This window comes from Poecilia formosa, unplaced genomic scaffold (assembly GCF_000485575.1).
Source record: "Poecilia formosa unplaced genomic scaffold, Poecilia_formosa-5.1.2 Scaffold141, whole genome shotgun sequence".
Classification (NCBI taxonomy): domain Eukaryota; kingdom Metazoa; phylum Chordata; class Actinopteri; order Cyprinodontiformes; family Poeciliidae; genus Poecilia; species Poecilia formosa.
The window spans coordinates 423,498-449,202 of record NW_006800080.1 but is presented as its reverse complement, the minus strand read 5'-3'; the positions used below and the strand labels follow the sequence as shown (position 1 = coordinate 449,202).

The 25,705-nt window shown below is 40.2% G+C and overlaps 1 protein-coding gene across 16 annotated transcripts in view; it reads left to right on the top strand.

Moving 5' to 3' along the window:
* Window positions 1–25,705, top strand: part of kirrel3b (kirre like nephrin family adhesion molecule 3b) — a 340,233-nt gene that overhangs the window by 68,955 nt on the left and 245,573 nt on the right. For 4 of the 16 annotated variants that reach the window (XM_016676746.1, XM_016676744.1, XM_016676745.1 and 1 more), the window contains 2 exons: window positions 6,073–6,193; window positions 6,677–6,746. The exons of 11 other annotated variants lie outside the window; for them this stretch is intronic. In XM_016676746.1, the coding sequence (XP_016532232.1) occupies window positions 6,704–6,746 (43 nt within the window). In that variant the 5' untranslated portion in view covers window positions 6,073–6,193; window positions 6,677–6,703. Of the gene's footprint in view, window positions 1–6,072; window positions 6,194–6,230; window positions 6,535–6,676; window positions 6,747–25,705 lie in introns of those variants that run through there. One more of the 16 variants, XM_016676747.1, reaches the window with a different exon arrangement.

Below are 25,705 nucleotides of genomic sequence, written 5' to 3'. Positions count from 1 at the left end.
ATGATGTGAAACATTTATGGAAGAAATCTTTAATAGGGTAAATACACAGTACTCTACATCCCTCATTATAATTTACAAATCCTCTATTGTCTAAAAAATGGAATAACTTATTTGACTGAATTATGTTGTCACTGTGAACAAAGTAAAATCCACAAACAGCTTGGATCAAGTTGCACCTTTTAGACCTGGGGTTCATCTAATTTCAACAAAGGATTTGGATCGGATTCAAAAATCCTTAAATATGTCCAAATTCTTCAGATATTAAAAAAAAAACCCAAAAAAACAAAAAAACAGGCTAAGGTTTATCCTACAGAAAAACTTACGATTATTGTACATTTGCATTTATTTGCGCGCATACCTCATTTACCCTTCCGCCTCAGTCTCTGAGTACTTAATCTCCAGTGTTATTATTTTTCTTTCTCCCCCACTCATCATGATTTTTTTTTTTGTACAGAGTACAACTCTGTTATCCTCTTGTTTGGCTGCAGTCATGTTATTGTTGTGTGTACTTGTTAGGTGCACTGATGAAAAGACCACCTGTCATCCACTGGCCCTTTGATTAGATTAGGAGGTCGGTTGGATGGATTAAATTGATATGAAAAGACTAGACCAAAATGTAGTGCTTACTGTGCCGATGCAAAGCACTGTAGACTGGTTGGGTACTTCTTTAGTAATAAAAATGAACACAGCTTCTTGTTAAGTCACAACCTTTATGGATAAAACTACACAGACATTTAAGAATTATTTCCAACTTCATAAGCTGATTTAGGTCTTATAGGTCCTGTGTTCACAAAGCACAATTTTCTCTAGTACAGTTCAGATTTTTTATTTTTTTTAAGTGATATTTCACAAGAAATGCAGGTTTATTCACAACATATTTCAAGTGTTCTGTTCCTTTTGATGATTATGGCTTTACAGCTGGTGACAATCTGCTTTCAAATTTTGAGTAAATTTGAACATTACATGAAGCTAATAGAAAATTGGGCATTAAATTAGAAAAAAAAAAATGTTACAGCCTAGACGATCATGGGGTAGACTCCTGACTCGAGAGTTGCCCAGCAGACAGACGATAACACCTGCTCATTGCCAAAGGAAGTGGCCACTCACATTACTGTACCATTCATGTGTATGGAAGTTGAGCCAATGACGGGAGAGATTAACAAAGTTAAGTTAGCAGATTTCCTGAAAAAAGAGGAAGTAAGCTTCCACCAGGTTTTCTGAAGAAAGAGGAAGGAAGGAAGGAAGTAAGCTTCCAGTAGCTTTCCTGAAGAAAGAGGAAGGAAGCTTCCAGCCTGCATATGTAGAAAAATAGTTCAGATTACTCCCATTTCAAAGCATAAAAGGTTTAACGGATAAAATCTAAAGATTTTGAGTAATTGGATAAAACCCAGAGTAAAATACTTCAATTAATAACTTATAATTAAACCAATAATTAATATTGGTTTAACCAGTGGTTGTGTCAGAAAACATCTGTAAAAACTTGTATTAAAATTATAATACGAGTAAGTAATAAGTTTTGGTTATCATGATATTATAAAGGATAAAAAGGACTAGATCTGCTTCGTTCCATTTCAAGGGGATTTCGTCTCGTCAAGACAAGATTCTGACCAAGAACTTCAACATTTCTGTTGCCAAGGGGCATTACGTCTACTGGGTATGAGTTGGACTGCTCCCCAAAGCCTCTTAGAAAATCTAGTGACAGGATAAGGAAGGGGTAGATAATGTGATGGTGATTGATATCTAAAATTGTTAGTTGTAATTGGTGATTCATTTTGAATTAAGCTGTCACCTAAGCCTGCTTAAGCTACTAATAACAATACATATTAAATTTTGTTGGCATTTGTGGACATTGAAATTAATTCTGAGTCAGGAATTAGTAATATTGCTTCTGAATTATGGTAAAATCTATGTACAATGGTTCTAGGAAGATGGTGGCGTCGTAGGTTTCTTTGGTGATGAATAAATAATGACCCTGGGGTTCAAGTCGAGCCACTAAACTTTATCTGGTCTGTAACAAATGCTTTAAATTTGCCGTTAACAAAAGTGATTGTTGAGGTTACGCAACCGCGAGAGCTACTCGGTTGATTGGCTTAATAATTGAAAAGGGCCATAGCTTTTGGATTGGAGGCAGTTAAAGGCTAGATGCGTCTTTCCCGCCGCCAGCTTATACAGAAGGTCTTCTAGGCTATCTATGGAGTAAATGTACCAGAATCTAGAGTCTTTCCCGACCCGTTAGTTGGAGAGCTAGTCAATAGTCGGTCCATGAGAATTGAGAGGATTAAGGTGGGGCTGGCCATTACGCAATAACCACAAAAGCCACGACACACAGAGACTTATCCAGTACATGAGCTACAATTGTCCCCAAATGTCCCCCTCCTTGTGTTAAGCTGCTCCAGACAAGAGACGTTGTTAGAATGATTTGGGACCAATTCCATGTGCAGGTGTTGGTCTGCACTACATCGTTTTAAGTCCAAACTCAGTGGAGCTCGTCTTTCTTCCAGGAGGAAAAGCCCCCTCACCCACTTTAATAACCACAACGTCACTGTTTGATTGGTAGCAACTGCTTTCCATTGGTGTTGATATTTAATTAGAATTTTGAACTTATTTGAAATTTCAGGGAAACTGAATTATATTTTTATCTGTAAATAAACTTTCCATGTCAAGTTTACTTGTATAGAATAATTTAACAAGGAAGCTCAAAGTCTTTTACAAGACAAAAACATAACGCAGTAAACGAATAAAAAAAAACCTGTTATTTGGTAAAATATGGAAAAGTAAGTCATAGTTATAGACATAGACCATAGACCTAATCTGTGCTGTTGAATTTCTGCAGGTGAAGTTTTGCAGTAAAGTAAAACAATAAATAAATAAAATTCAAATACAAATAATTGCACAGAATAAAAATTCTGTTTTACATTAAATGTTTTAAAAAAGTCTTTATGATGAGGATATTTGTCTTGCAAGGACTTATGTTTTGTATAAAATTCTTGCATCCTGTGTTTAATGTGCAGTGTAAAATATGCAACTGTTAGAGGTCATTACAGTACCTTTAATAAATGAATAGAAATCTGAGTTAAATCTGAGAATGGGTGAGGGTGTCTGACGTTTGATCTGGAGGGATTGTCTTCCAGGTCCAGACTTACAGGCTACTTTGGAACAAATAGTCATAAAAACTCGAAGAAATGCTCAGTCCTTGCTCAGAGTCTGTACAGAATGAGTGTGTATGAGAAATAAATGAAAACAAAAGGGTGGGGAACACAGATATGAGTGCATAGCTTGATTTTTGGTGCATTCAAACACAGCTTTAGACACAAATAACTTCAAACAGATTGCAACATTAAGGCGTCAAGACTGAAAATAACAATCTTAGCACACAAATCAACAAGTCGTCAGCAAGAAGGATCTTATAAACATGCATATAAGAAGGACAACTGAATTGTCTAATTCAGCTGTCTGTCTGAGCTCCGACACAAACAAAACTACATTTCCTACTCGTGATTCGTAATGATGTCCGGTGGCTGGTCGAGTAAATAGACGTCCAACATCTCTCTACCTTCATAAACTGAATATTTAAACGATAAATGATTTTCAGCTTCTGCACTTGTTCCTGCTGTCTGCGTTTGAATAAATACATTCACAGTCTCTTTCATCTCTGTCACCTCTGCCTCATCCTTCATTTACCCTCTGGAAAAAAAACAACAAAAAAAAGAAGCATAATATCCTTAGTTTTAGAAACATGACATCGAGCTGGCTTCCATGGTGCTAATTACAGTAGCTGTGGATTAACAGCCTAATGTGCTGGGAATATGGGTAATGAGCAGTGGAGCTACTTTGAACTGAGAAGCAGCTACAAAGCCGATAAATTGTACAGTTAAAACAACATGCAAAATGGGCCATTACTAACTACTATGACAGGGTATATTTTTAGTCTGGGAAACAGGTGTTTTTCTGTTTTTTATTATACTCAAAGGGTTATTTGGGTAACTAGGTGGTGGTGCTTAATGCAACAACAACAAAACTCTTACCTTTATTTCAGCATAAGCTTATCTAGAACCAAGAAAAAGTATTAAACCACTAATTTTTAAAAAATACTTTGCTTCTAGAAGTCTATGTTTGCAATTGATCAAAGTGGTCTTCATAAACATTTCTCTAGTTTTATTACTGTACCTGCCAATAATATGTAGTGATACAATATGCGAAGCAAAGTCCTGAGGCAGAATCTGAGGGAAACGTCATCCTTTTGTGAACCCATCTGCTATAAATCCAGGTTTCATCTAATAGCTTCTGGATAATACCTTCTTGTTGCCAAAGTAATGTTTTATGGACGTCAAACTATTACTGCTTACTATTTACATATTTATTTGCTAAGGTGTTTGTGTTGAAAACGCACTGGTTGGAAATCTAGCAGCTTTCCCTATACGACCATGAGTAATAGAAAGGTAGAGGTGCACATAGATTTAATGGTACATTCATAAAATATAACAATAAATCAGACTTCCATTGCACTGAATCTTCCTCAACTGGTTTAGGACTATTTAAAGCAGCATGTCCTACAGGCATAATCCAAACAGAATCTTGAATCCAAAATTATGTGCAAACTGTAGTAGAAAGTTTAAAAAGTTATCACATTAGGGTCAACAAGTCAGCAGGAAAGGTTCGGTGGCTCAGCACATGTTTTAAAACATACATTTTCTTAAAACATATTCAGAGAATAAATACATTTCTTCTTAACTGATTTTCACATCTGGGCCGCTTATCCACTTTCAGTTGTCGTTTTAGGAAACACACTGTTCTTTAATTAATCCACCTGTTTTTAAGCTCTCTATGTGAATGAAAAAAATTGCAATCAGCTATTACAGTATATATACAGTTGAGGCTGAGGCAGAGGTATAAAAAAAATCTAATCTTCAAGTTCTTAAACTTGCCATACAAGTCAGCAAGGTTATCACAGGTCCTTCGTCCCAGTAGCTGTCAGATTTTACAACCATCACTTCTCCCAACAAAATCAATAAGTATTTACATATGCTGGCATTTGCACAATCATCTACTCTATTCTTACTCACTTAAAAAAAATCATGTCTGCTGTTATTGTACATCTGTTTTTTTTCTGTATTGAACCCCCCTCCCCCCAGGAATACTGTCTTTTTTTACTGTTCAATAAACATGCATGTTAAGTAGTATGAGTATGTAGTATGATATTCCTGTTTTAATTTGGAAGGTCCATATGAAAGTACAACAAAACTAAATGAGGAGTTACACATTTTGTTACTCCTGTGTGTTAATCTTTGTTTTTGCAAAGTGACAGTTATATGCAGAAGTTTTTTTTTTGTTTTTTTTTTCCTGTCCAACTCTGTCATCTTGGTTTGTCGTTATGTTATGCCGTTACTTTGGATTGCGTGTAAAGCAAACACAACACTGTGGAAAGATCCATCTTCTTTGTTGCTGCAACAACAACAACAACAACAACAACAACAAAAATCACTCTGACAGATTATCAGTAATTAAAAGGAACACAGACCTGATGGGACACACTTTTAATTTGGACTTTCAATAATTAATCCATGTGTGTTAATCTCCAAGTTTCTCCACTGCTCAGTAGTACAGAGTGGCATTTTGCAGTTCAAGAAACATGAAGTTCTCTTTTATGCATGCACTTCACTAGACCTAAATTATGGCCAAATAAATAAAAAAAATGCCCTTTATAAAATATTTAAAAGGCATAACCTGACATAGTTTCTACTGACTGCATGTGCATTTTAGCGTTTCATTAATTTATTATTTGGCTCCTTGAGAAAGTGCCTGTGAATCTGATTTGCCCCCAATAGGAATCTATGTACTAACAAAGGCCTTTCTTGGGAATGCTAATGTGATCATTATCAAACCACAAGGATGCCAAATTTTCTGCTCTGTCTATAGAAACCCCTCATAAAGCCAGGGTCTGAACTGGGAGGAGGGAAAAATGCCCTTTTTGTTGCTGTCTGTGTTATTTGTTGCTACAGGGGTCTCACTGCTATTCTTATTCTAATTGAGGTTCTCCTTCTCCGTTTCTCCCATGGAAACTCTGGTTCCCAGAGCAAGGACCCCAGTCTCTCACTGAGCCACTGCCACCCAGACAGCCAGGCTGAGAGGCAGAGAGGGAGGCAGCGATGGAGGGAGGAGTCTGGAGCTCCATCCACTGACTGCTGTGAGTGCTGTAAGTGGGATGAGCAAGAGAGAAAGAGAGGGAGAGGAAAGAGAGAAGAGGAGGAGGAGGAGGTTGGGAAGGGGGGGGCAAGTGAGGGCTGGAGACTGAGAATGGATGGGGAACGCAAAACAGTGCGAGCGAGAGAGGAAGAGTGAACGTGCGTATTCTGAAAGTCAGCATTGAGGACGCAGAAAGTCCACAAGCTCACATCAGCAGAGGAGAGAGCGTGAGGCGGATCGGGGCACCCAGCCACTCTGAAGAGTCAAACACACAGCAAAGAGCCGTTCAGGGAGAAGGAGAAGAGGAAGAGTACGCGGAAGAAGAGAAGGACAGAAAACAGCGTTCCTCTGGTAAAAAAAAAAAAAAAAAAAAGAGGAGACGCCACTGAGGGACTGTAGTATCGTCCAGAAGCGCACAGGAGCACTGTCTCATCTTGTCAATTTCTTTGTGCCTGCCAACTCCAATTTCACACTCGCCTACTGTTTCCCGTAGGTTTTGACCTCTCCAATCTCCCCTGCCATGATCTCCTGGGTGCTCCTGCTCCTATGGATCTCCGGACATAGTAAGTTTCCCCCAGATAAACTTGCTAATTTTATGTCATCTTCCTTGCTTGCGATGGCTGTGTGACTCTCTGGCTGAGAGCCTTGTCCTCTGACTTCATCCCTTGCTGTGACGTGTGAGCTTCTTGTTGCCTTCTGTGTTTCTCTTGACCGGATTTCTGCACAGTACTGCCATGTGCACTTTGATGTCTGATGCGAACAGGAGAGGAGGGAATCAGGAGGGAAAATGTCTGTGTGGATCCTGTGGTATGGAGGTGCCACTTTGTACATGTGGGGTTTGTGTCGCTTTCAGACACTGAAAGGCTAAATACTTCCTATGTGGCTTTATTATTCCTGTCACACACTCCCACACAAACACACACACAGAAAGAAGCCCTTTAACCCCAGTCGGGTTCAGTCAAGCGTTCACTCCTCCGTCACTTTGTTTTGAGCTGACAGACCCCTCCCCGTTGAATCCTGCTACGGGGGGGTCTGGTTTAAAGAATGGAGCCTGAAAAAGTTAACAGAGCATCAGAGGTTAGAGCTTGGCAGCTCGAGCCTTTCGGACAGTGTCTGTTGTTGTTTTTGTTCTTGGACAGTCTTTTGGTCCATAGAGTGAGGATGGATTAGTTGTATTCCCTGATTGCCACCAGGTGGTTGCCTTAAGGGGAAATTAAAAAGAATAAAAGGACCAAAGTACAGTCAAACTCTCCACCTGCGATGCGCGGACGGCTGAGTTAGGCAGCGGCGTGTTTGTCACTTCGCGGCAACACACCGACACGCAGCAAGCTGGCTCCGGTTTGCACTTCTCTGGGGTCAGGGTCAATGACAAAACCACTTTGTCGAGCTCGGCCCCGCTTGGTCTGAAGGAATGTTGATTTTTCCAGACAGAGATGTAACCTTTGATCCGGAGGAATCACTGAAAGCAGGCTAAATTCCTTTCTGCTTCAATCTGCAGTGACTTTGTTGACGTTTTTCGCGGCAGCCTTCGACTCAGTCGGGTGCACGCTGCTAAAACAGCGGCAACACATAACACTCGGTAAACAAATCATTTGCTCCGTCGCTGACTTCAGCTGTTCCGCGTCTTGATTTATCGTCTGTAACACAGAACATTGCTTATAAAACACAACCAATTTACTCAGAGTATGTTTTCCGCTGACTGAAGTTTTATGTAGAAACGGTTTGGAAATCATTCATCAATTTGAAACTGACGGGGGGGCCAGGAGGGTGCTGGAGTTTCTAAGCATTGCTCAGCATCGCTTTTTAAATGAACAGCTTTGGATTCCTCGTATCGAGACAGTGTGAGGTTGGCCAGAGTTAGTTAGTGTTGCAGGACAGTTACAGAACATCACACTCTGCACCTCAAAAGCTGCGTTTGTGTTTTTCCTTTGCTGCTTTCTGGTCCCCCTGAATTCACCATCAACTCTTCCTGCACCATCTGCACTTACTGTGTCACAAAAATACATCATCAGTCATTGGTTTCCTTTTTCCCACTCTATTATGCGTCTTCTAAATTTGCTGCTGCTGCTGCTGCTTTATACAGTCGAGAGAAAGCGTGTGCTCATTTATAGTTGTAATGGACTTCAGAAGCTGATGCTTTTATTTACTTATGTAAGCGCATTTTGCCTTAGTTTATTAAGCTTTATACATCACAATTTCATGCACATATTATCACAGGTTTAGTCCCAGTCCTGGGAACAACTAACACCGTATCTCATTTCACTGGAATGGGATAACTGCTGCAACTGGACTGAAATGGGATTGCGGCGCATTTCAGCAAAGTCAGTTATTACCATAATATAAAATATCACTTCCCCCACCAGGTAAACAAGATATAACAACCAACCGTCTCTTTGCATGCCTCCAGGGAGAAGGAGAAGTGCTTCCCCAAAGCTTTCTGTTGTACAAATTACGGCTCTGTTTATGTGTCGAGCCGGTGTCAGCAGAAAGCTGCGGGGGGAAAAGAAACAATCTTGTTTTTATGAACAGGGGGAAAGAGAGAGTTGTCGTCCAAGCAGTCATATACTTACTTATACGCAGCTGTCCTGTGAGACAGCCACGAAGAGTGTGAAAATGAGGGACTGAGTAGGAGACAGGGGGGTTCTTATTCAGACAGAAAAAGTCTGGAAATACGTGGAAATTGATTTGTTTTCCCTGGCTGGATCAGTATGATAAACAAAAACAGAGTAAAAGAGTGTTTCCCATCTCATTGTCTAAATCCATATGGCCATTAATGTTTCCTTCCTTCCTTCCTTCCTTCCTTCCTTCCTTCCTTCCTTCCCTCCTTCCCTCCCTCCCTCCCTCCCTCCCTCCCTCCCTCCTTCTTCCTTTTTGTCATGACTTTCATGATTTATGCTTAAAGCCTTAAATTCATCCAGTCTCATCCATACTTTCCATGCACTTTGAACTCTGGCAAATTAAGATACAAAGTTTTGAATTTTGACATGAAAAATGTGTGGAATCTAAACAGAACCTGAGAGAGGATTCAGTCTATATGGAGAAGAACAATGCTGTTTTTTTTGTTGTTTTTTTTCCTCCCGTAACTTTGAGAAATAAATGGCCCAAAATGAACATGTCGAAGGGAGAGAATAAGGACAGGGAAAGGTGTTCGATCTGCTCCCCAGACCGAGCGTGTGCTGTTAGCACATCTAGGGCACCTTCCCTCTGTGCTGTCACCTCTCCAGCCTGTGACAGATGACACAGCACCAGTCGGGAGGATCATGGAGATGGGTCTCAAGGAACACATTCACCTCAGGCCAAACTTGTTCACTACAGCATCCACCTACTCTCACCACCACCTCCATCCCATCTTCCAATCTTTGCAACATCTCAGATTCTTAACGTGGCTCTCGGTGTCGTGATTTCTCTCCTCACCTTGCGGAGGATCACTTCTTTGCTATTTGCTCTTTATTCCATTCCCCGTTTTACACTTTTTTCCTTTGACTGTTTTTTTTTTCCCCAGAATTTTTTTATTTATTTGCCAAGACAGGGATTGAGTGCCTTGTTTTGGTGGGTGAATTGGGGGGGGTTATAGGAGAGCATTATACCTGTGTAGTACCTGTGTAGTAGGAAAAGGCTCAGAAGAACTCCTGCTCTATGTGTTTGTGAATTAGAAGGAAATTGACAGAAAAAAGTTTCATGTTGTCACATTAAGTGCTTTGAATCCGCTTTTTTAATGACAGAACACACAGCTTTCCTTGGCTTATCATTTAGTCAGGCAGACTTAAACAGAAGCTGTGCCCACTAGGGGCAGAGTGGCTGCACAGGAATGAAAACTCAATCTTCTTAAAGATCGCCTGTCCCTTCTTGTCCTCCTCCACCACCTTCATTATCTCTCACCCCCTCATCCATCTCTTGTCAGAACGAACCCCTGACTTTGCCACCCGGCCAAGCTAAGCTGATTCTTAGTCCTGAAAAGCGTGTCGTAGAATCCCCCCCCCCAAAAGCCCTTATTTCATTTACTGCTGTCTATTAAGTGCTGTCTGACGACTCTAAATCCGCTTTTCCTCAGCAAGCTTTGATACATATTTCTCGACCGAGGAATAATTAAATGTCTTTCCAATGTCGTGTTTGGATGTGGATTTTTATTGATGGGAAGAAAAAAAAAAAACATTCTTAAAAAAAAAAAGAAAAAAACTACCATGTACTCTTATTTCTAGTCCAAGTTTTATATTTTTTCTTTGTTTTAAAGAACAAAGTGCACACAGATTTTTGAGCCAGTTTCTGAAGTTTCTAAATTTTGTGAAGCCTTGACCTGCCAACATTTTTCTCTTTTTACAAGATAGATTATTTTTGGCATAACTGAGAACGTCGAAATTTACTATCGCTCAACATTTTAACTTTTCTTCCATGAGATTAGTACAGCTAGTATATTTAGCAATGTGAGCTAACAGCACACTTTGCTTTATGTCAATCTAAAAGGACAGTCCCAGTATTCTTTCTAGAAGTTTCAAATAATTTTTACACTTTCATTGACGTTTTTTAACTCTTCACTGACACTGAAAGTACAAACTTTGAGGGTTCTTCCCTCAACTTCCACATTAAAAGACCTTTGTTGTCAGTGTGATCCTGTAGCACATATGTGTGGTGCATTCACTGATCAGAAAAAGAAAAAAAAAGGAAAAAACAAAACAAAACAGATTTTTAGTTTCTGACTGACCAGTCCCTGATTTGGACCAGGAAAAGAAGATAAAATTCCCCAGTTTCAGGGAAGGATGCAAGATGGATGGGGAGTTTTAAAAATATTAACAAGTAAGGGATCCACGTTACCTTCCATGTTTATGTTGGATTGTTAAAACTTGGATACATTTTGTTGCCTTTCCAATCGCCTTGGCCTTAAGAGGCAAGAGCCAGAAAATGATGTTAAAATGCTTTGCTTTAGAAAAGAGTATTGGGATTCAAAACAGTTATCATGCACCATAGGACGTATAAAAACACATCCTTGCCTTAATACTATGACTTTCCCAATTTGCACCACAGCCACGCAGTGAGTGACACATGATGTCATCAGCTCATGATGGAGCCCAGTGGCATGTAGTTTGTTTTCTTGTTTGTGCTGCATGTCCCATCAAGGCTAGCCAGCTTAAATCACCTCAGTCGCTGTGACCCCTGCTCATTTCTGTGCCACGATAGATTAAGCCCACTGTAATCCCTCTGAGCCCTGTTGGATATTTATGGTAATAAGTAAACATATGAATAAATAATCTTAGAGGCTGCCGTTGGACAGCTGGAACTTGTAAGTCCCAATGTTTGTCAGGAGCCGGGTGACATTCAAAGGGATGCAGTTTCAAAGGAAAATCAATTGCATTTAGACGACTCTGGAAAAAGGAATCAAAAAGACTGCTCTGTTCGATGGCAGATAAAACTTTTGAAAGAATATACTGGTCATAGAGTAAATGGAGGGATCATATAACACTGCGCTGACTGGGTTCAGCTTGAGCAATATATGGGTTTATCCACTAACAGCAGTGTGGATGAAAGCCTCAATTCTGGTCTGTCAGGATTCAGGTCAACGAGGAAAAGAAAAAAAAAATGATTAACTTGAACTCTTCCAGGAAAACTGCTTCTTGTTATTCAGTCAGTCAACAAAATCAAGCTGTTTACTCTTATGTTTCATTATCTATCTTGAAGACCCTCTTTTCAGGCCAGCAGTTGTCTTTAATACCGACCAATCAAACCAAAGCCCTCTTCTCATCTCCCTCTCTCTTTTTCCCTCCCTGAGACTCCGCTGCTGGATCTCATTCCTCAGGGATGAATTTACCCAGATTGGAGCACTCAGCAAAAGGGCATTATCCCGGATTACATGTCTGTTGGGCGGCAGTGTTAAGTAATTCAACCAGATGCCGTTGTGATCACTGGGTCACCTGTGAAGGCGAGGGTAGCAGCTGCACCTCTTCTCTCCGCTATTTGCTGTCAAATCTCTTTCCTTCTGAGATTTTATCTGCAAACTGGTTGAAAAAGTTGGTCTCTTTTCTGAGGCGAGCTCAGCTGTTACATATAAAAATAAAACATAAAAAAAAAAGTGTGTGGAAGCCCTCTCTAACCCCTGTCAGGATTTGGTGAAAGATTATGGCAAGGATTACTGGTTTCTAAATTGCAGTTTAACACACAGGAAACAAAACACTGTTTTTGTCCACAGGGCTTCCACAGGGCTGTGTTTGTTCGGCTACGGGGTGGGTTTGGGGAGAGGGAGGTGTTGTTAGGAGGATAGTGGTGGATCACAGTGTGTTATTTTTCAAAATACTGGATCAGCTAGGTCAGAAGAAAGACATTGATGGTTTTAAACACGCTTTTTCTCCTATCTAATATCCAGCACCTTCTCAGCTGTGGTTAATTTCTTTTTTTTTCTTTTTTTCTTATATCTTGCTTCTAGCATTTGTGATTGCCTGTGGAAAACAGGTGCTTCAAACATTAACACAAAGCAACTTCAGACATTTCCACAACAAGGAGTTTGTTCCTCCTGTCATAATCCCTGCTGGCACATTAGTAAGTCTTTTGTCAAAATATTTAACTGAAATGTTAATTTTTGCCTCATATTCAGCACTACCATATCCTTCAACAGTCCCCATTTTCATCAGGTGTGCTGTATAGAAGTATTTAAGATGCAAAAAGCCCTCAGAACATAGTATCTAAATAAAGAAAATCCATAAATCCTATTTTTTTAATACAGTAGTTGTTGTTTACTGGCATGAGGTTCACCCATGACTCAACATCTGTCATCAAAACAGACAAGAAAAATAAGAACATGAGGTTATGAGGTTGTAATCTGAAATACGTAAATAGGACTGGTGATAATAATAATATATATATATAAAAACAGAACAAGGTTTTCACTCTAAAACAAGACTAAAGCGTTCTTATGCTGTCTAATTTGGAAATATTTTGATGTAAATCCTTTTAGGTGTGTTTATTAGTATCAACAAAACAGTTCAAAACATACATTTTCGAAATTTTAATGAAGGTTAGGGGGATTAATGTGTGACTAAAACATTCTAATTTTTATATCATTTTATATTTATACAGATTTAAAGGAGGAACTGAACATGCTCATGCTGTCACATGAGCTACTCCACTTTAAAGCCTTTTTAAAGGTTGTTTTGAGGAGCTTGTTGGACATTGTCAAGGAAAATTGGCGAAGTTTGGTGGATTCATCACTAATCTCTCACCTGTCAAGACTACCTCAAATGACATTTAGTTATTACCTAATAATAACTCAATGTAGCAAGAGATTGAGAAGGATTAGGAGGTAGCGATGAAGGATACATATTAAGAAAGAAGGGACAGGCAGTGTTGGGGGTAACATTGATGATAATAAGATGACAGACGTAGAAGTTAGGGTTCATTGGTAATGCATGATTAGGAGATAAGGGGGGTAAAATATGACGGGGGTATAGGGAAGGGCTGGAGAAGGTAGGGGTGAGAAAGATAGCAGTGTGGAATGAATGATAACAGATAAGGGGTGAATGGACAAAAGATAAAGGGTAAGAAATGGGGGATTAAGTTGGGAGGGTTGAAGAATAAAGGATGAATTAGCCTGAGATGAATAAAGAAGGAAATTTGGGAAGAGGGATGATGATTTTGGAAGTAGGGTTGAAGATGAGGGAGGTAGGGATAGGGAATGAAGTCAGTAGGGAATGAAGGATTCATGTAGAGGGAATGAGAAGTTTTGGATGAAAAAGGCATGCAAGTGCAAAACGAGGAATGAAGAATCAGGGATGATGTGCAGAAAAATGAGAGATTGAGGATCTGAGTAATGTGTGTGGTAGGAAAGGAGGAATGAAGGATGCAGGTCGAGATACGAAGTGGGATTAGTGGATGAAGGATGAGGAATTAAGCAGTTAGGCACAAGCGATGAAGCCAGAGAAATGGAGGAGGGCGGGGTATAGTGAATGTGAGAAACCGTGTAAGCAGGAGAGCCAAGTATAAATCGACTGTGAGGTATTTAAAAGTGTGATTCAGGTGTGCGGTTAACCCATTAGCTCCATTTTGTCAGCATAACTAATAGTTTCCCAATGTAAATTTAGCTGTCATGTCTTCCCCTGAATGTGATAAAACTGGAAAAAATTCACATTTATTCCTTGAAAGCTAAGTGAGCATGGAACATGTGAATGCTAATGACATAAGTTTTAATTTGACTGCGTGTCAGTTATGTATAATGTGTGGTAAAACAGAGCGTTCTTGGTTGCGTCCTTATTTTTAAAGCAGACACTTTTGTGCCTCCTACAAATGTAACAGCATTCTACACGTACCCAAGCAGACTTTTCTAGGAATGAACAACATTTATGGTCTCTCCTACCGCCCTTTTGTTCAATTTGTTCATGGATGGTGTGGGATCTGTGCAGATCACAAGCGAGCGAGGAACAGCTCAATAATCCTACCTCTGTAGAGCCGTTTACTCGACTGGTGCTCTAAACATTTGTTTGAGAACCAGCCAAGCAATCCATCGACATGATAGCGAAAAGCCCTAAGATGCATGTGGTGCTTCGGTGCAGGTGGCACCGAAGGAATTGGGTGGCCGATCAGATAACAACTTCCTGGTGTTTGTAAGGAAGTTTCTTGGACAGCCCAATATTACACTTGGACGAACTTCTATCCTCTTGCTCATTCGCTTCCCCATCTTGTTTACTGTGGCTTCTCTCACTCTGTGTTTTCATGCTGAAGATTTTTAACACATGCACACTGACTGCGTATGTGTGTGGATGTGTGGCATCCGTGCACGTTCGCTAAGCTCTCACAATTACTGCTGCAAACCTTGAATCGTAATATAAATGCAAATAAGCCTTATAATGTGTACAAGCAGCATATAAGATGGCAGAAGCCCCTCACCTGTTAGTGAATGCCGATGTGTCCCTGCCTGTCATTACCACAACAGTGAGCGTTAAATACTCCCAGCAGATAATGTGTGAAGCATTTCCATTTGTAAGCAAATCTGGAGGCTGATGTATGCTTCCTGTCTCAAATATAATAAAGACCACTCGCGTGAGCAGTTGTTAAGCATCCTTGTGTGAAACAGTCACCCGCGTTTACTCCTCACTTTTGTGCATCTATTTTCACATCCTAATTCTGCGAAGCACGGCTGGACGGCGGGGTTCAGAAAGAGAAAACTGTTCCCTCTGTGGTGCCAGACACCAATGATGAGAGCCAAAGCTTTTTTAAAAGGCTATTTGATCTGGCACCGATACCAAAAGATGTTTTATTCAGCAAAGCACATCTGACACAATAGCAGCACAAACTTACCCTTGATCCGTGCCAAACTTTTGAAATCTGCCAAGGGTGGGCCGTGCGGGGGGAGGGGGATGCTTGCTTTGAGAAAGAATAATGTCTATAACTGGCACTTTTTTTTGTTCAGTTTTTTTCCCACATGCCAAGAAGGGGGCTTTGAGCCACCTGCTTGTCCCACTAAAAGACCTAAGCAGTTTTGAAAAAAAAGAAGAGATCCATTCACAAGTCCATTGCAGCCAGAAACTTCACCCCCTGCCCCCACCCTCCCACCCTTTCAACAAAACTCTTTTACATCTGCAATGACTGGCACCAGGCCATATTATAATTGTCTTTTTGTTGTTTTAAACCAGTCGTAAACACTCCGTGACTCAGACTCCTTGACATGGATGAGGGAAATGTTGTTCCTCCTTTGTGTCATTATGCACTTTTACTAAGCAAGGCTTCATCTAACAGAAGCAACATAAAGAAAGAGCTGTGCATGCATACATCGTATGCCCTCCCTTGCATTACCAACTAGCAATCTGTCAGAGCACAATAACAGATGAGAAACCCCGGGGTGTGTGAGCAGGGAGAGAGGACTTTTAAAAGTAGATTCAATAACATGCTCTAAATAAAGAATTGTATTGATCTTAATTTTTAATGTATCCTAATGTAAGAATGTAGCGGAATTGATTTCAACCCAGCGCTTGTGATGAGTTTTGTTTGTATACTAAAGGTGGGATTCACTCTGCCTGCTTTAATACACTGCCTATTTTATGGCATAGTAATAATTTGGTGTCACAGGCAGGATCAACTAACGGCAATCCATACTTTCTTTTTCACTGCCACAGGTCTCTGCCTCAGCATACCTCAAAAAGTCTTCTGCTGTCATCAGAGGCTCTTTCTTTATCAGTTGAGTTGTTCAAGTGGATGTCAGAGACCCGAGTAAACAAATTGCATCACTGTATAATTAATTATTTTGGTCACCACTTCAATATTCACTTCACTCTTTTTGAGGTTGAAAAGCTCTTTTTGCACTCACTGATTTTATTTTATCAAGTGCAATTTAATATTGTGGAGGCCGGCCTTGGCAATGAAAATAAAAATGCTAATGCACATTGGGGAGTTTAAATGATTTGCAATCCTTTCAAATCTGTTGGCAGGACTTTCATTCTGGCTGGCATCCTGGGGGACCTCGCAGTGGTCATTGCTCAATCCCAAGGGGACATTAGTGCAAATCACAAAGGAGCACAAAAGTCATTTCAGTTTTGCACTTTTCCTTTGGCCGCTGCCCAATGCTAAATGGCAGAGGACTTGCTCGCAGCCCAGGGAAGGGTAAACGCCTTTAAACTCTGCGCCCCTCTAACCTTTTAAACCTGATTAAATCAAATCAAAATACCACCGTTCTGACCCACTTGGGATGACCTCAAGACAAACAGCTGAAGAGGAATCAGAAGACCCTGAGGTGAACCAAGGGCAAGGCCATCTATTACTTCCTGCGCAACCTAGAGCACAGCGACACAAAGAATGCCTGCGGTGCACGATGATGAACAGACTCCACATCAGAGATTGGATTAGAGTGGCAAGAGCAAGAGAGCCCTAAAAGCTATGCCGGTTTATTGAAGCCTCTTCCAAAGCTATAATGTTACAAGAGAAGGGCTCATCTAATGACAACTGAGTGGATATCTCCTTGTAAAGAACAAAGAACTAAGATGAGGCAAGATGGGATGGTCTAGCCACCATAGCCACCATACTTGTCCTCTAGGGTTAGGGTTAGGTTTAGGGTTAACCCTAAACAACACACTCAGGTAAAACAGCCAAATATTTTGTTTGTGTGTGTGTGTGTGTGTGTGTGCGTGTGTGTGTGTGTGTGTATGTATATATATTCTGGCAAATATATCAAGAAAGGGGTGGAGTTGGTAATAGTGAGGTCACTATTGTTAGCTGCTGGCCATTGTCTTCCTGTACAATTCTGCTGTTAAAAAAAAAAAAAAAAATCTCTCCAACAGCAAAGACTGGGTTTCTCCCTTCTGACTTGGATTGTCTCCAGTAGATATTTGATGGGGCCAATTAGTGAACAGAAGGAGAAGTTGTGAACAATGATGTTGCTTTTTTTAATGCGCTGTTTTAGAATTGTAGTCTGCCTGTAGTTTTAGCAAATGGCTGGGGAGGAAGTGAACAAAGCCATTCTGTCCGTGTTGGACGCACTTCCAGATTTTGAATTAACATTAATAGCCACCTCATTTGGATCAGCATTTCTCTCTTTGTAGTGAAAAACGGTTGTTTACAGCGCAGACAATTTCCAGTATGCTTCTTAACATCGGTTTGGGACATTACATATGTCACGGGCGAATGTTAGCGATTGGGTAAAATTTAAAACTTCAACAAAGTCCCTGCCACCAGGCAGCAATCATTTCTCAACAGCCGAGAGCCCATGCAATATGTACGTAGCAAATAGCGCAGGACAAGGAGCTGGATTTTACCAGGCTATTTAATGGCAAACGTGCAGTCATGACTATTTGAGGGGTGTCTGTTAGTCATTGCTTTTTAAAAACACTGGACTCAAGGACAATGCCAAATGCACAACACCCAGATTCATCACTAAGCACCAAAATAATAATAGTAATAGAAAACGTAAAGGCTAAACCTGCATAATTGTAAAAACACACAGCTACACTAGTGCAACACTGTTTTAGCTACACAGGTTTTAAATTAAGATACATCGCCAGTAGTCAGCATATATATTTGACTACATAGCAGACATGTCAAGTGCAGTTCTTATTCTATGAACTATTCATGGGCAATGCTTTTATAAAACATAAGATCTCTGATAGCAATGGTGTAATTCATCAAATCAATATGTTATTATATTACAATTATTTTTTGCCAAAGTATTGGCCTATGTCACACTTCTAACAGCATGAACATGTGATAAAAAGATTTCCTGAACTTAATGAAGGATAACAAAAAAACATTAAGGGTTAACGTCTTGATCATTTTTCGCCGAAAGGAAGTCTTGAAGATTTTGTCCTACATTACGTTAAATACTATTTAATACAGAACAGATGATGATAATGACAACACAATGTCCTCCAAGGTAAACAAAGATATAGAGCTCTTGAGGAAGGGGAGAGAGAGGAGAATAAAGAACAACAAAAACAGCAAAGGAAAATATAAAATTAATCTCAAAAGGGAGAGCATTCTTGTCAAAAATGAAAACATATCTGTGTCTTGCAGCCCTAATCCTTAACGCCAGCGTATTTGCTGTCTGAGTGGAGAATTTGTGCGTCTGTGCAAACAAGCACAAATGTGATTATTCCTCACTTTGGTCGCACGCTAATTCTATTACTTTACATTGTTTCCCTATCTCACTCCAAACAGCTTTGGCTCAAACTACGTCTCAATGGTTTTTTCCAAAAGACTAAGTGCTGTTTGCCTGTGGCAGACTAACAGAGTTATTTACCCCATTATTGGTTTTAAAAATACCCTTGGATGACTTTTGATGTATGTTTCCCTATGATCTGCTGGGGACGAGTCATTGCCTTTGTCCCAGCACAGAGTGACTCCGGTATTAAAAATGCAGCATGGCATCCAGAGGCTCACAGTGGGATATGCAAGGGTCCCAACGAATCCCTCCCCTCACCCGTGGCACACGGCCCCTAATCTTTCCCTAGGTTATGATTGTGAATTATTAACAGGGCTTTCATTAAAAAATGTAATTTGCTCAGAGCAGCCATACAAACTCTGGTACAGCCTTATTTCAGATGTGAAGAAACTATGTCATAAATTTATGTTGAATCTCTCTCTGCTTGAAGATAATTCCCCATATGGGCATGCTCCATCCTGCATGAAGGCATGGAGTGGGCTACGAGTCTTAATTCAAAGACTCTCTTAATGCATTTACATTTTACTCCTAAATGGGCCATGACATAGAATTTGGAAACGTGTATGGCTTGAATGATTTAAATGTAATTTGTACTATATTCATTTAAAAACAAACCACCAAAATCAGCTCCCACGCTTCTATACTAAATTTATATTCAAGTTCATGTCTGACTTTGGATGAAGGACAGTTCTTTAATGTGAGCCTCATGTGGGTCTGGGATTTGGTATTTGTTGTTTACTACAAAACCAGACATCTTTTAGCTTCTCCCTCCACACAGACCCTTTTGATCATCACTTCCATACTGGATATAAAATGAAGACTGAACAGCACTGCAGTACAAGTGACTTTTAGAGTTCTATGACTCTTTGAAGACAGCCAAACAAGTGTCTTTCATCTAAAAAAAGGCAGCCACTGCCTTGTACAAAAAAGCAGGACAAAAACCACAGAAACAGGTAGTATCCTGAGCTGGGAAATGAAAAAGTGAAGATTTTAAAGTCTCTTTGTGATTGCATTTCCTCCAAGGCTCCCTGTGAGAGAAATGACATGCACTTTGTACAGCTTTTACTGGGCATCCGTCAAACAACAGCGCCCGAGGAAGACTGAGAGGCCAGAAATGTTCATCTGCTTTTGAGAAGCCTAGAAAATTATTTTAATGTAGAAAGATTTTTTTTTCCACCAAGAACAGTCATCAGTTGGTACTGTGAGCATTTCTCACCCACAAATTGCTCTCTGCTGTGAAAGTATGTTATTGTTGGATTGATAATGTCACATACACTCATTGACTATTTTATAAGACACATCTGTTTGATTGCGTATTACAACAAATAGCTAGCCAATCATACAGCAGCAACGCAATGCATTTCAGTATCAAGATGTGATAAAGATTTGCTCCAGATCAAACCAATCATCAGAATGGGGAAGAAAGGTAACATCAGTGACTACATGATGATTGGTTCCAGATGGCAGGCATCCTGTAATTTTCATACATTAACATCTCTTGGGTTTATGTGGAATGGTCCAGGGCAGATAAAATATCCAGTAAGTAGCAGCTGTATAAACAAATACGCTTTTTTTTTAAACTGATGCTGCAGTTGACAAAGGCTTACCAAATTTGGACTAAATCGTAAAATTGTCGTCTGATTGCTTAAGTCTCAATTTCAGCTGTAATTGGAGCATAAAAGCCTTGATCCATCCTGCTTTGAGTCGGTGTGTTTTTCTGCTGGTGGTGGTTTAATTATGTTTGGAATCTTTTCTTGGAACACTTTGGACCCCTTAGCTGACAATGATTAAAACACCACAGTTTACCCAAATCTTGTTGCCGATAACATCAGTGATAACGTTTATGACCACAGTCTATCCAGGGTCTCCCCCAGAAAACATGCTAAGCCCAGCGGTAGGGGCCTCTAGAGAAGTCCACCAGTGTTGAAAAATGTGAAAAGTTGACAGGAAATTTGAAACTATGAGTAGATAGTAATTTGTTATTGCAAGACATTGGGAATACTTAACTAGTGAGGTTCATTTACATACATTTTATCAAGTTGCAAGCAGAGACACAGAACTAACCATGTGACAGAACAAATAATGAGTGAGCGTGTGTGAGATGTCAACACACACGACACAAATTATAGTTTGTTCACAAAGATAAGCACTCATATGAGTCTCTCTGCACACTCAATTCGAACCTCTTAAAGTGAAACTAATTCAGGCTTTATGGTCACGCTTTTGGAAGTTTTTGTTTAACGTCTGCAAGTCAAGCAAGCGGTACGGCTTTTATACTTGACTCGTACATTCGGCTGTCTCTGAAAAGACAGCCGTCATAGAGAGATCATATAAATGCCGGTGCAGGATAACTTGCCCTGCAACAGCACCTTTCGAACCGACAATTTTAAGTGAAAGGTGGTGCGAGTGATCTGCGCTGAGTCACAAAAGTTTGGAGGTGCATAACCAGGTTCTGCAACAACGTTTGAGGCCAATGTACATGGGGCAAGGATGTTCTGCGACACTCCCACCCATTCAGTGCATCATCTATAAACATAACGTTGTCTGTTTTGCTATTAATGTTACTTGTGTATTAAGAAAAACTAAAATAAAACTATTTAAAATAAATTTCACAACCTACGTGAAGCCTGGTGACCTGCCAGGCTTGTAATACTCTTGGGGAAACTCTGGTATCTATTTTCTTACGGCTGCTTCCAGTAAAATTAATTCATTCTGTCACAACACTTAAATCAACTCAAACTGGTTTCTTAAACTGTAAATTCACTGTACCCCAACTGAAATAGCTGTAATCAGATCTCAACACAATAGAGCACCAATGGGAAGAGGTGGAACAGGAGAGTGTTATGGATTTGCAGCTAAAATTTCTCCAGCATCTGTTAGATGCTATTTTGTCAATCTAGACCAAAATCTCATCCTTATATTTCTGACACTCTTAAATCTGCAAGGAATTGAGGCAGTTCTAAAAGCAAATGGTGTCCAAACTGAGCAATAGTAAGTTATTTCCAATAAAGTGACCAGTGAACATATATTAGGTGAATTTAACCCCCTGCAAAAAACCAGAACTCAATAAATTAGTAAGAAAGAATTGAGCCTCATTCTTCTTCTTGAATTAATGGTGGAACAGCAGTGGCAGTGTTACCCCCACTGAGAGATGAACCAGATTTCAACCCAGCGCTCCCTGGAGGTGAGGGCCAGCATCTTTCTGACAGGACATCTGGTCCCTGAGCATCGCCACCGGGGGGTTGATGTCACCACCTTAATTGTAATGTTTCTCTCTTCCTCCATGCTCAAAAACTAGGGCAGCTCTCCATAAAAGGAGAGAGGGGAAGGGGGAGACGCTGCGTGCCGGGCCGTGTCGGCATGCCACATCATTTACAATGACAGCCCTAATAAATTACAGCAGCAGATCGCAGTGAACAAACAAAGCTTAATGGAAATAAAGTGGGAATTATCAGGCAAGAAATAAAAGGAAAACAGACTGAAATTAGTGCAAAGCGTCTGGCTGAAAGAATGTCAAGTCCACAAAGCGCAGCCAATAAATGGACACATCGCCAGTTTTTAAGACTGAAAATGTTCTGTTCTCATTATTGCTTTTTTTCAGTCCAGAAAATGAGAACATTTTTCTGAAGCACGTTTATTTTCAGACTTCTAAAACTCATCCATCAGAACTGTTTTTTGTTACCTTTTTTTCTTGTTTTGCCTCACAGAAAAAGAAGCTGCAGATTGTGCTGCTCTTTAGGACCATTGTTCCATCGATTCAGTCAGGCCAGAGAAAGCCTCGAAGCCTGTGCCATTAGAATGCTTAGACATGTGGAAGAGAACAACACGAGATTGGAGGATGGAGAAATGGTATGTCAGGGGAAACGTTTGTCAGGTACCATCAGTAGGAGAGTTGTCCATGAAGAGAACTTTGATGAAAGGCAGATCAGCTGGGGTCCAGTCTGAGGGAAGAAGATTTAGAGTCACAAATAAAGGTGTAATGAGATTTCAGTATTAAAACTGCATGGTATTTCTCATCAAAGTAAAGTCTGCCTGGTGGGCTAGTCAGTTGCTGTTTTATTTAAGCTTTTATTGTGAGACATGAATATGAACGAGTTAATATTCACATCATGTTATAGGAATCGTTAATTGCTATAGTATTTCTATTTCTAACCAGATTCTCTGCAACTAGATTAAAGACAGGATAGCAGCTCTTTAGGAGCTCTTAGCTACACATGGAAGTTTTCTGTAGCGTGGTTTATCTGCAGCACTGTTATTGACATAACCTTGAACTTGAGCCGTTGTCAATACCGTGCATTTTGCACTATTTGTTCAGTTTCAGCTTTTATTATGATTGAAAAAAAAAATATATACTGAAGAACTGAAAAGCACAAGACCGAATTGAAAACTAATTGAAAAATTCCTATGACAATAAAAAAAGAACATTACTTTACACATTATGTATAAATAAGTAATGTTCTTGTTTGAAGAACCTTTTAGGAGAAATTAATGCGAGGCCTAAAATTCGTGACTTGGTGATTGTATACGTCTTGCATTTTCAGCCTGCTTTGTTGCCTTTGCTTATGTTTGTGTATCACCGCATGTGCCTGTATGGATTGATGCATGTTTTATGGACGGCATGGACTTTTACTTGCTTGTGCACTTAGACTACATGTATGTGAAGCTGCCATGCTGGGCTTTCCAACAGAAAGCCCTGCATTTCGAAAGGTGCCAGAATGAGTTTGTCACAGAAAGTGTAAACTTGAAGAGAAAGGGGACTGTGGAGAGAGAGACTTTCCCCAGGCAGCCAGAGTCTGTCAGACTGATTAAGTCACACAGCTCGAGAGGGACTTTGGAAACTGAGGCAGGGCATGCAAGGAGAGCATTGGATGACAGCGAGGAAATAAATAAATAAGTAGCAACATGTAAGTATTAAGATGACGGCATATCACATGTGCGCTTACTTATACCTGACCCCAGAGACTCATGCTGGGACACAGCATACCAGCCCACGTCCCTTCTCCCCACCCCACAGCTTCCTCACCCCGCGGCGACATAAAGCAGGTCAGGGCCATCTTAAAGTTCACAGAATGCAACATGACAGGACAAGTCCAACATATGCCTTTATGACAGTGAAGCAAATAGATGACTGATGGCAGGCCAGTGTGTCTTCAGGGGATGAGATAACGCATAGACTTAATGTTTGACTTAATTTTGCTTTCAGTTTCTTGTCAGATGCAACACTCAAAGTGTGGCGGAAACTCTGAAGAATTTGCTTCGGCGTTCATGCATCTTTCCTTATTTTTTTTTTATTTTTTTTGGAACACCAACAGACAGAACATCAGCTCACTTGCAAGCTCAGTGTGTCTGATGCTGCGTCTTTATGTGACGGAAATGCCAAGGACCTTTGAACCCGCTGGAGAAAAACACGAGCCATCCACCAGACTAAAATATGAACTCTACTTTGTTACGGGGGACCCCTGTCTGCTCCAAGATGCCCTAGTTGTATTTGGTCTCTATCAGTTTCTCTCTGCTACAGTGAGAAGACGTATTGGTAAACAGCAGAAGGGCAGCATCATTAGCAATGCACTACCCACTTAGAATATCTTTGGCAGAAAGTGCAAATGAGAGTAGATAAGGAATTGCTTTCAGTCATGCTCTCAGTAAAATCAGGTATGTGGTAGATACAGCTCACTAGCAGAAATGTAAAAAAGTCTGGTATTTCGAACTATATCCTCCCACGACCGGCCACCCTCGTACTGAAATTAACATCGTTCGCCCTCTCCTCCTCAGGCTCTGCAGTCCCATCGCTATACAAAGCATAATCTGTGGCACCTCTAGCGTCAAATGCTAATTAATAGGTATTCAAACAGAGAGAAGTCCTCACTGAATTAAGAATCACAGTAAGAGACTGAATTCAACACAAAACTGTGATGCCTATGAGCTAACGTTTCTGGTATCTGGCATTGAAACCCAGGAGTGTAGCTCTGACTGAAAACATGCCTTCTCTGCATTATAATGCTAATTCAAACCTGAGCTAGACTTTGCCAGTAATTACTGTGGCAGAACAAAACTGCACAGTTAATAGGTTCAAAGTATTCCATCAAGCAAGGAACAAGAAAAACTAGCCATTGTGAAATAATACGGCTTCTGGCGGTGTTCAGGGCGCTAAATCGATGTGCACAAAACAGCACTTTGGTCTTTGCACAGATTTTAATTTGTAAGACAAGAACTTGACTCAGTTGGGTTTTCTTTCAGAGGGAATTGAAACAAATAGATTTCTTAGTATTCAGGATCACTGCAGGAAGTACTTTTTTCCCTCCTTCTATCTCTGGCGCAAACAATGGTGGCAGTCTTTGATCAAGGGCATGTCTATGTTGATGACTATGAGAAATCTGCAGGCTGTCCCAAGAGTGTTGTAACCTTACCTTCAAAGTACACTTGCTTTTATCTTCACCACATCCTCTTCTCTTCAGCTGTCTTCAGGGTTGTTGACTAAATGTTTTTTTTTTCCCTCTTCTTTTTTTGTTTTTGTCAACATCAAAACCATCTAAACACAGAAGTAAATCTCTTGACTATGAGTCACGTTTATCATAATATCCTGCAAAACAGAAAACTCCATTTTTTAATCACAGTAAGATTACCTAATTTTGCAACAGTCAGTCTGTTTGAAATCTTTTTGCATATCTTATGATGAGTCTGTGTGAATGGGTGTGTGTTTCTCCTTATCTTGTTATCTCTGGGTTTTCCTCCAGCCATGCTCTGACACGTCATCGTACCCTCTGTCTCAGCTGTATCTGCAAGACAGGCATAAAGAGCAATCCTCTATGACTGGACCTGACCCATGTGCCATGAATGGGTCAAGGTCCAGGACAGTGGCACCAGCTGAGGTCCTCTGCCACTTGCAATGCGTTACTT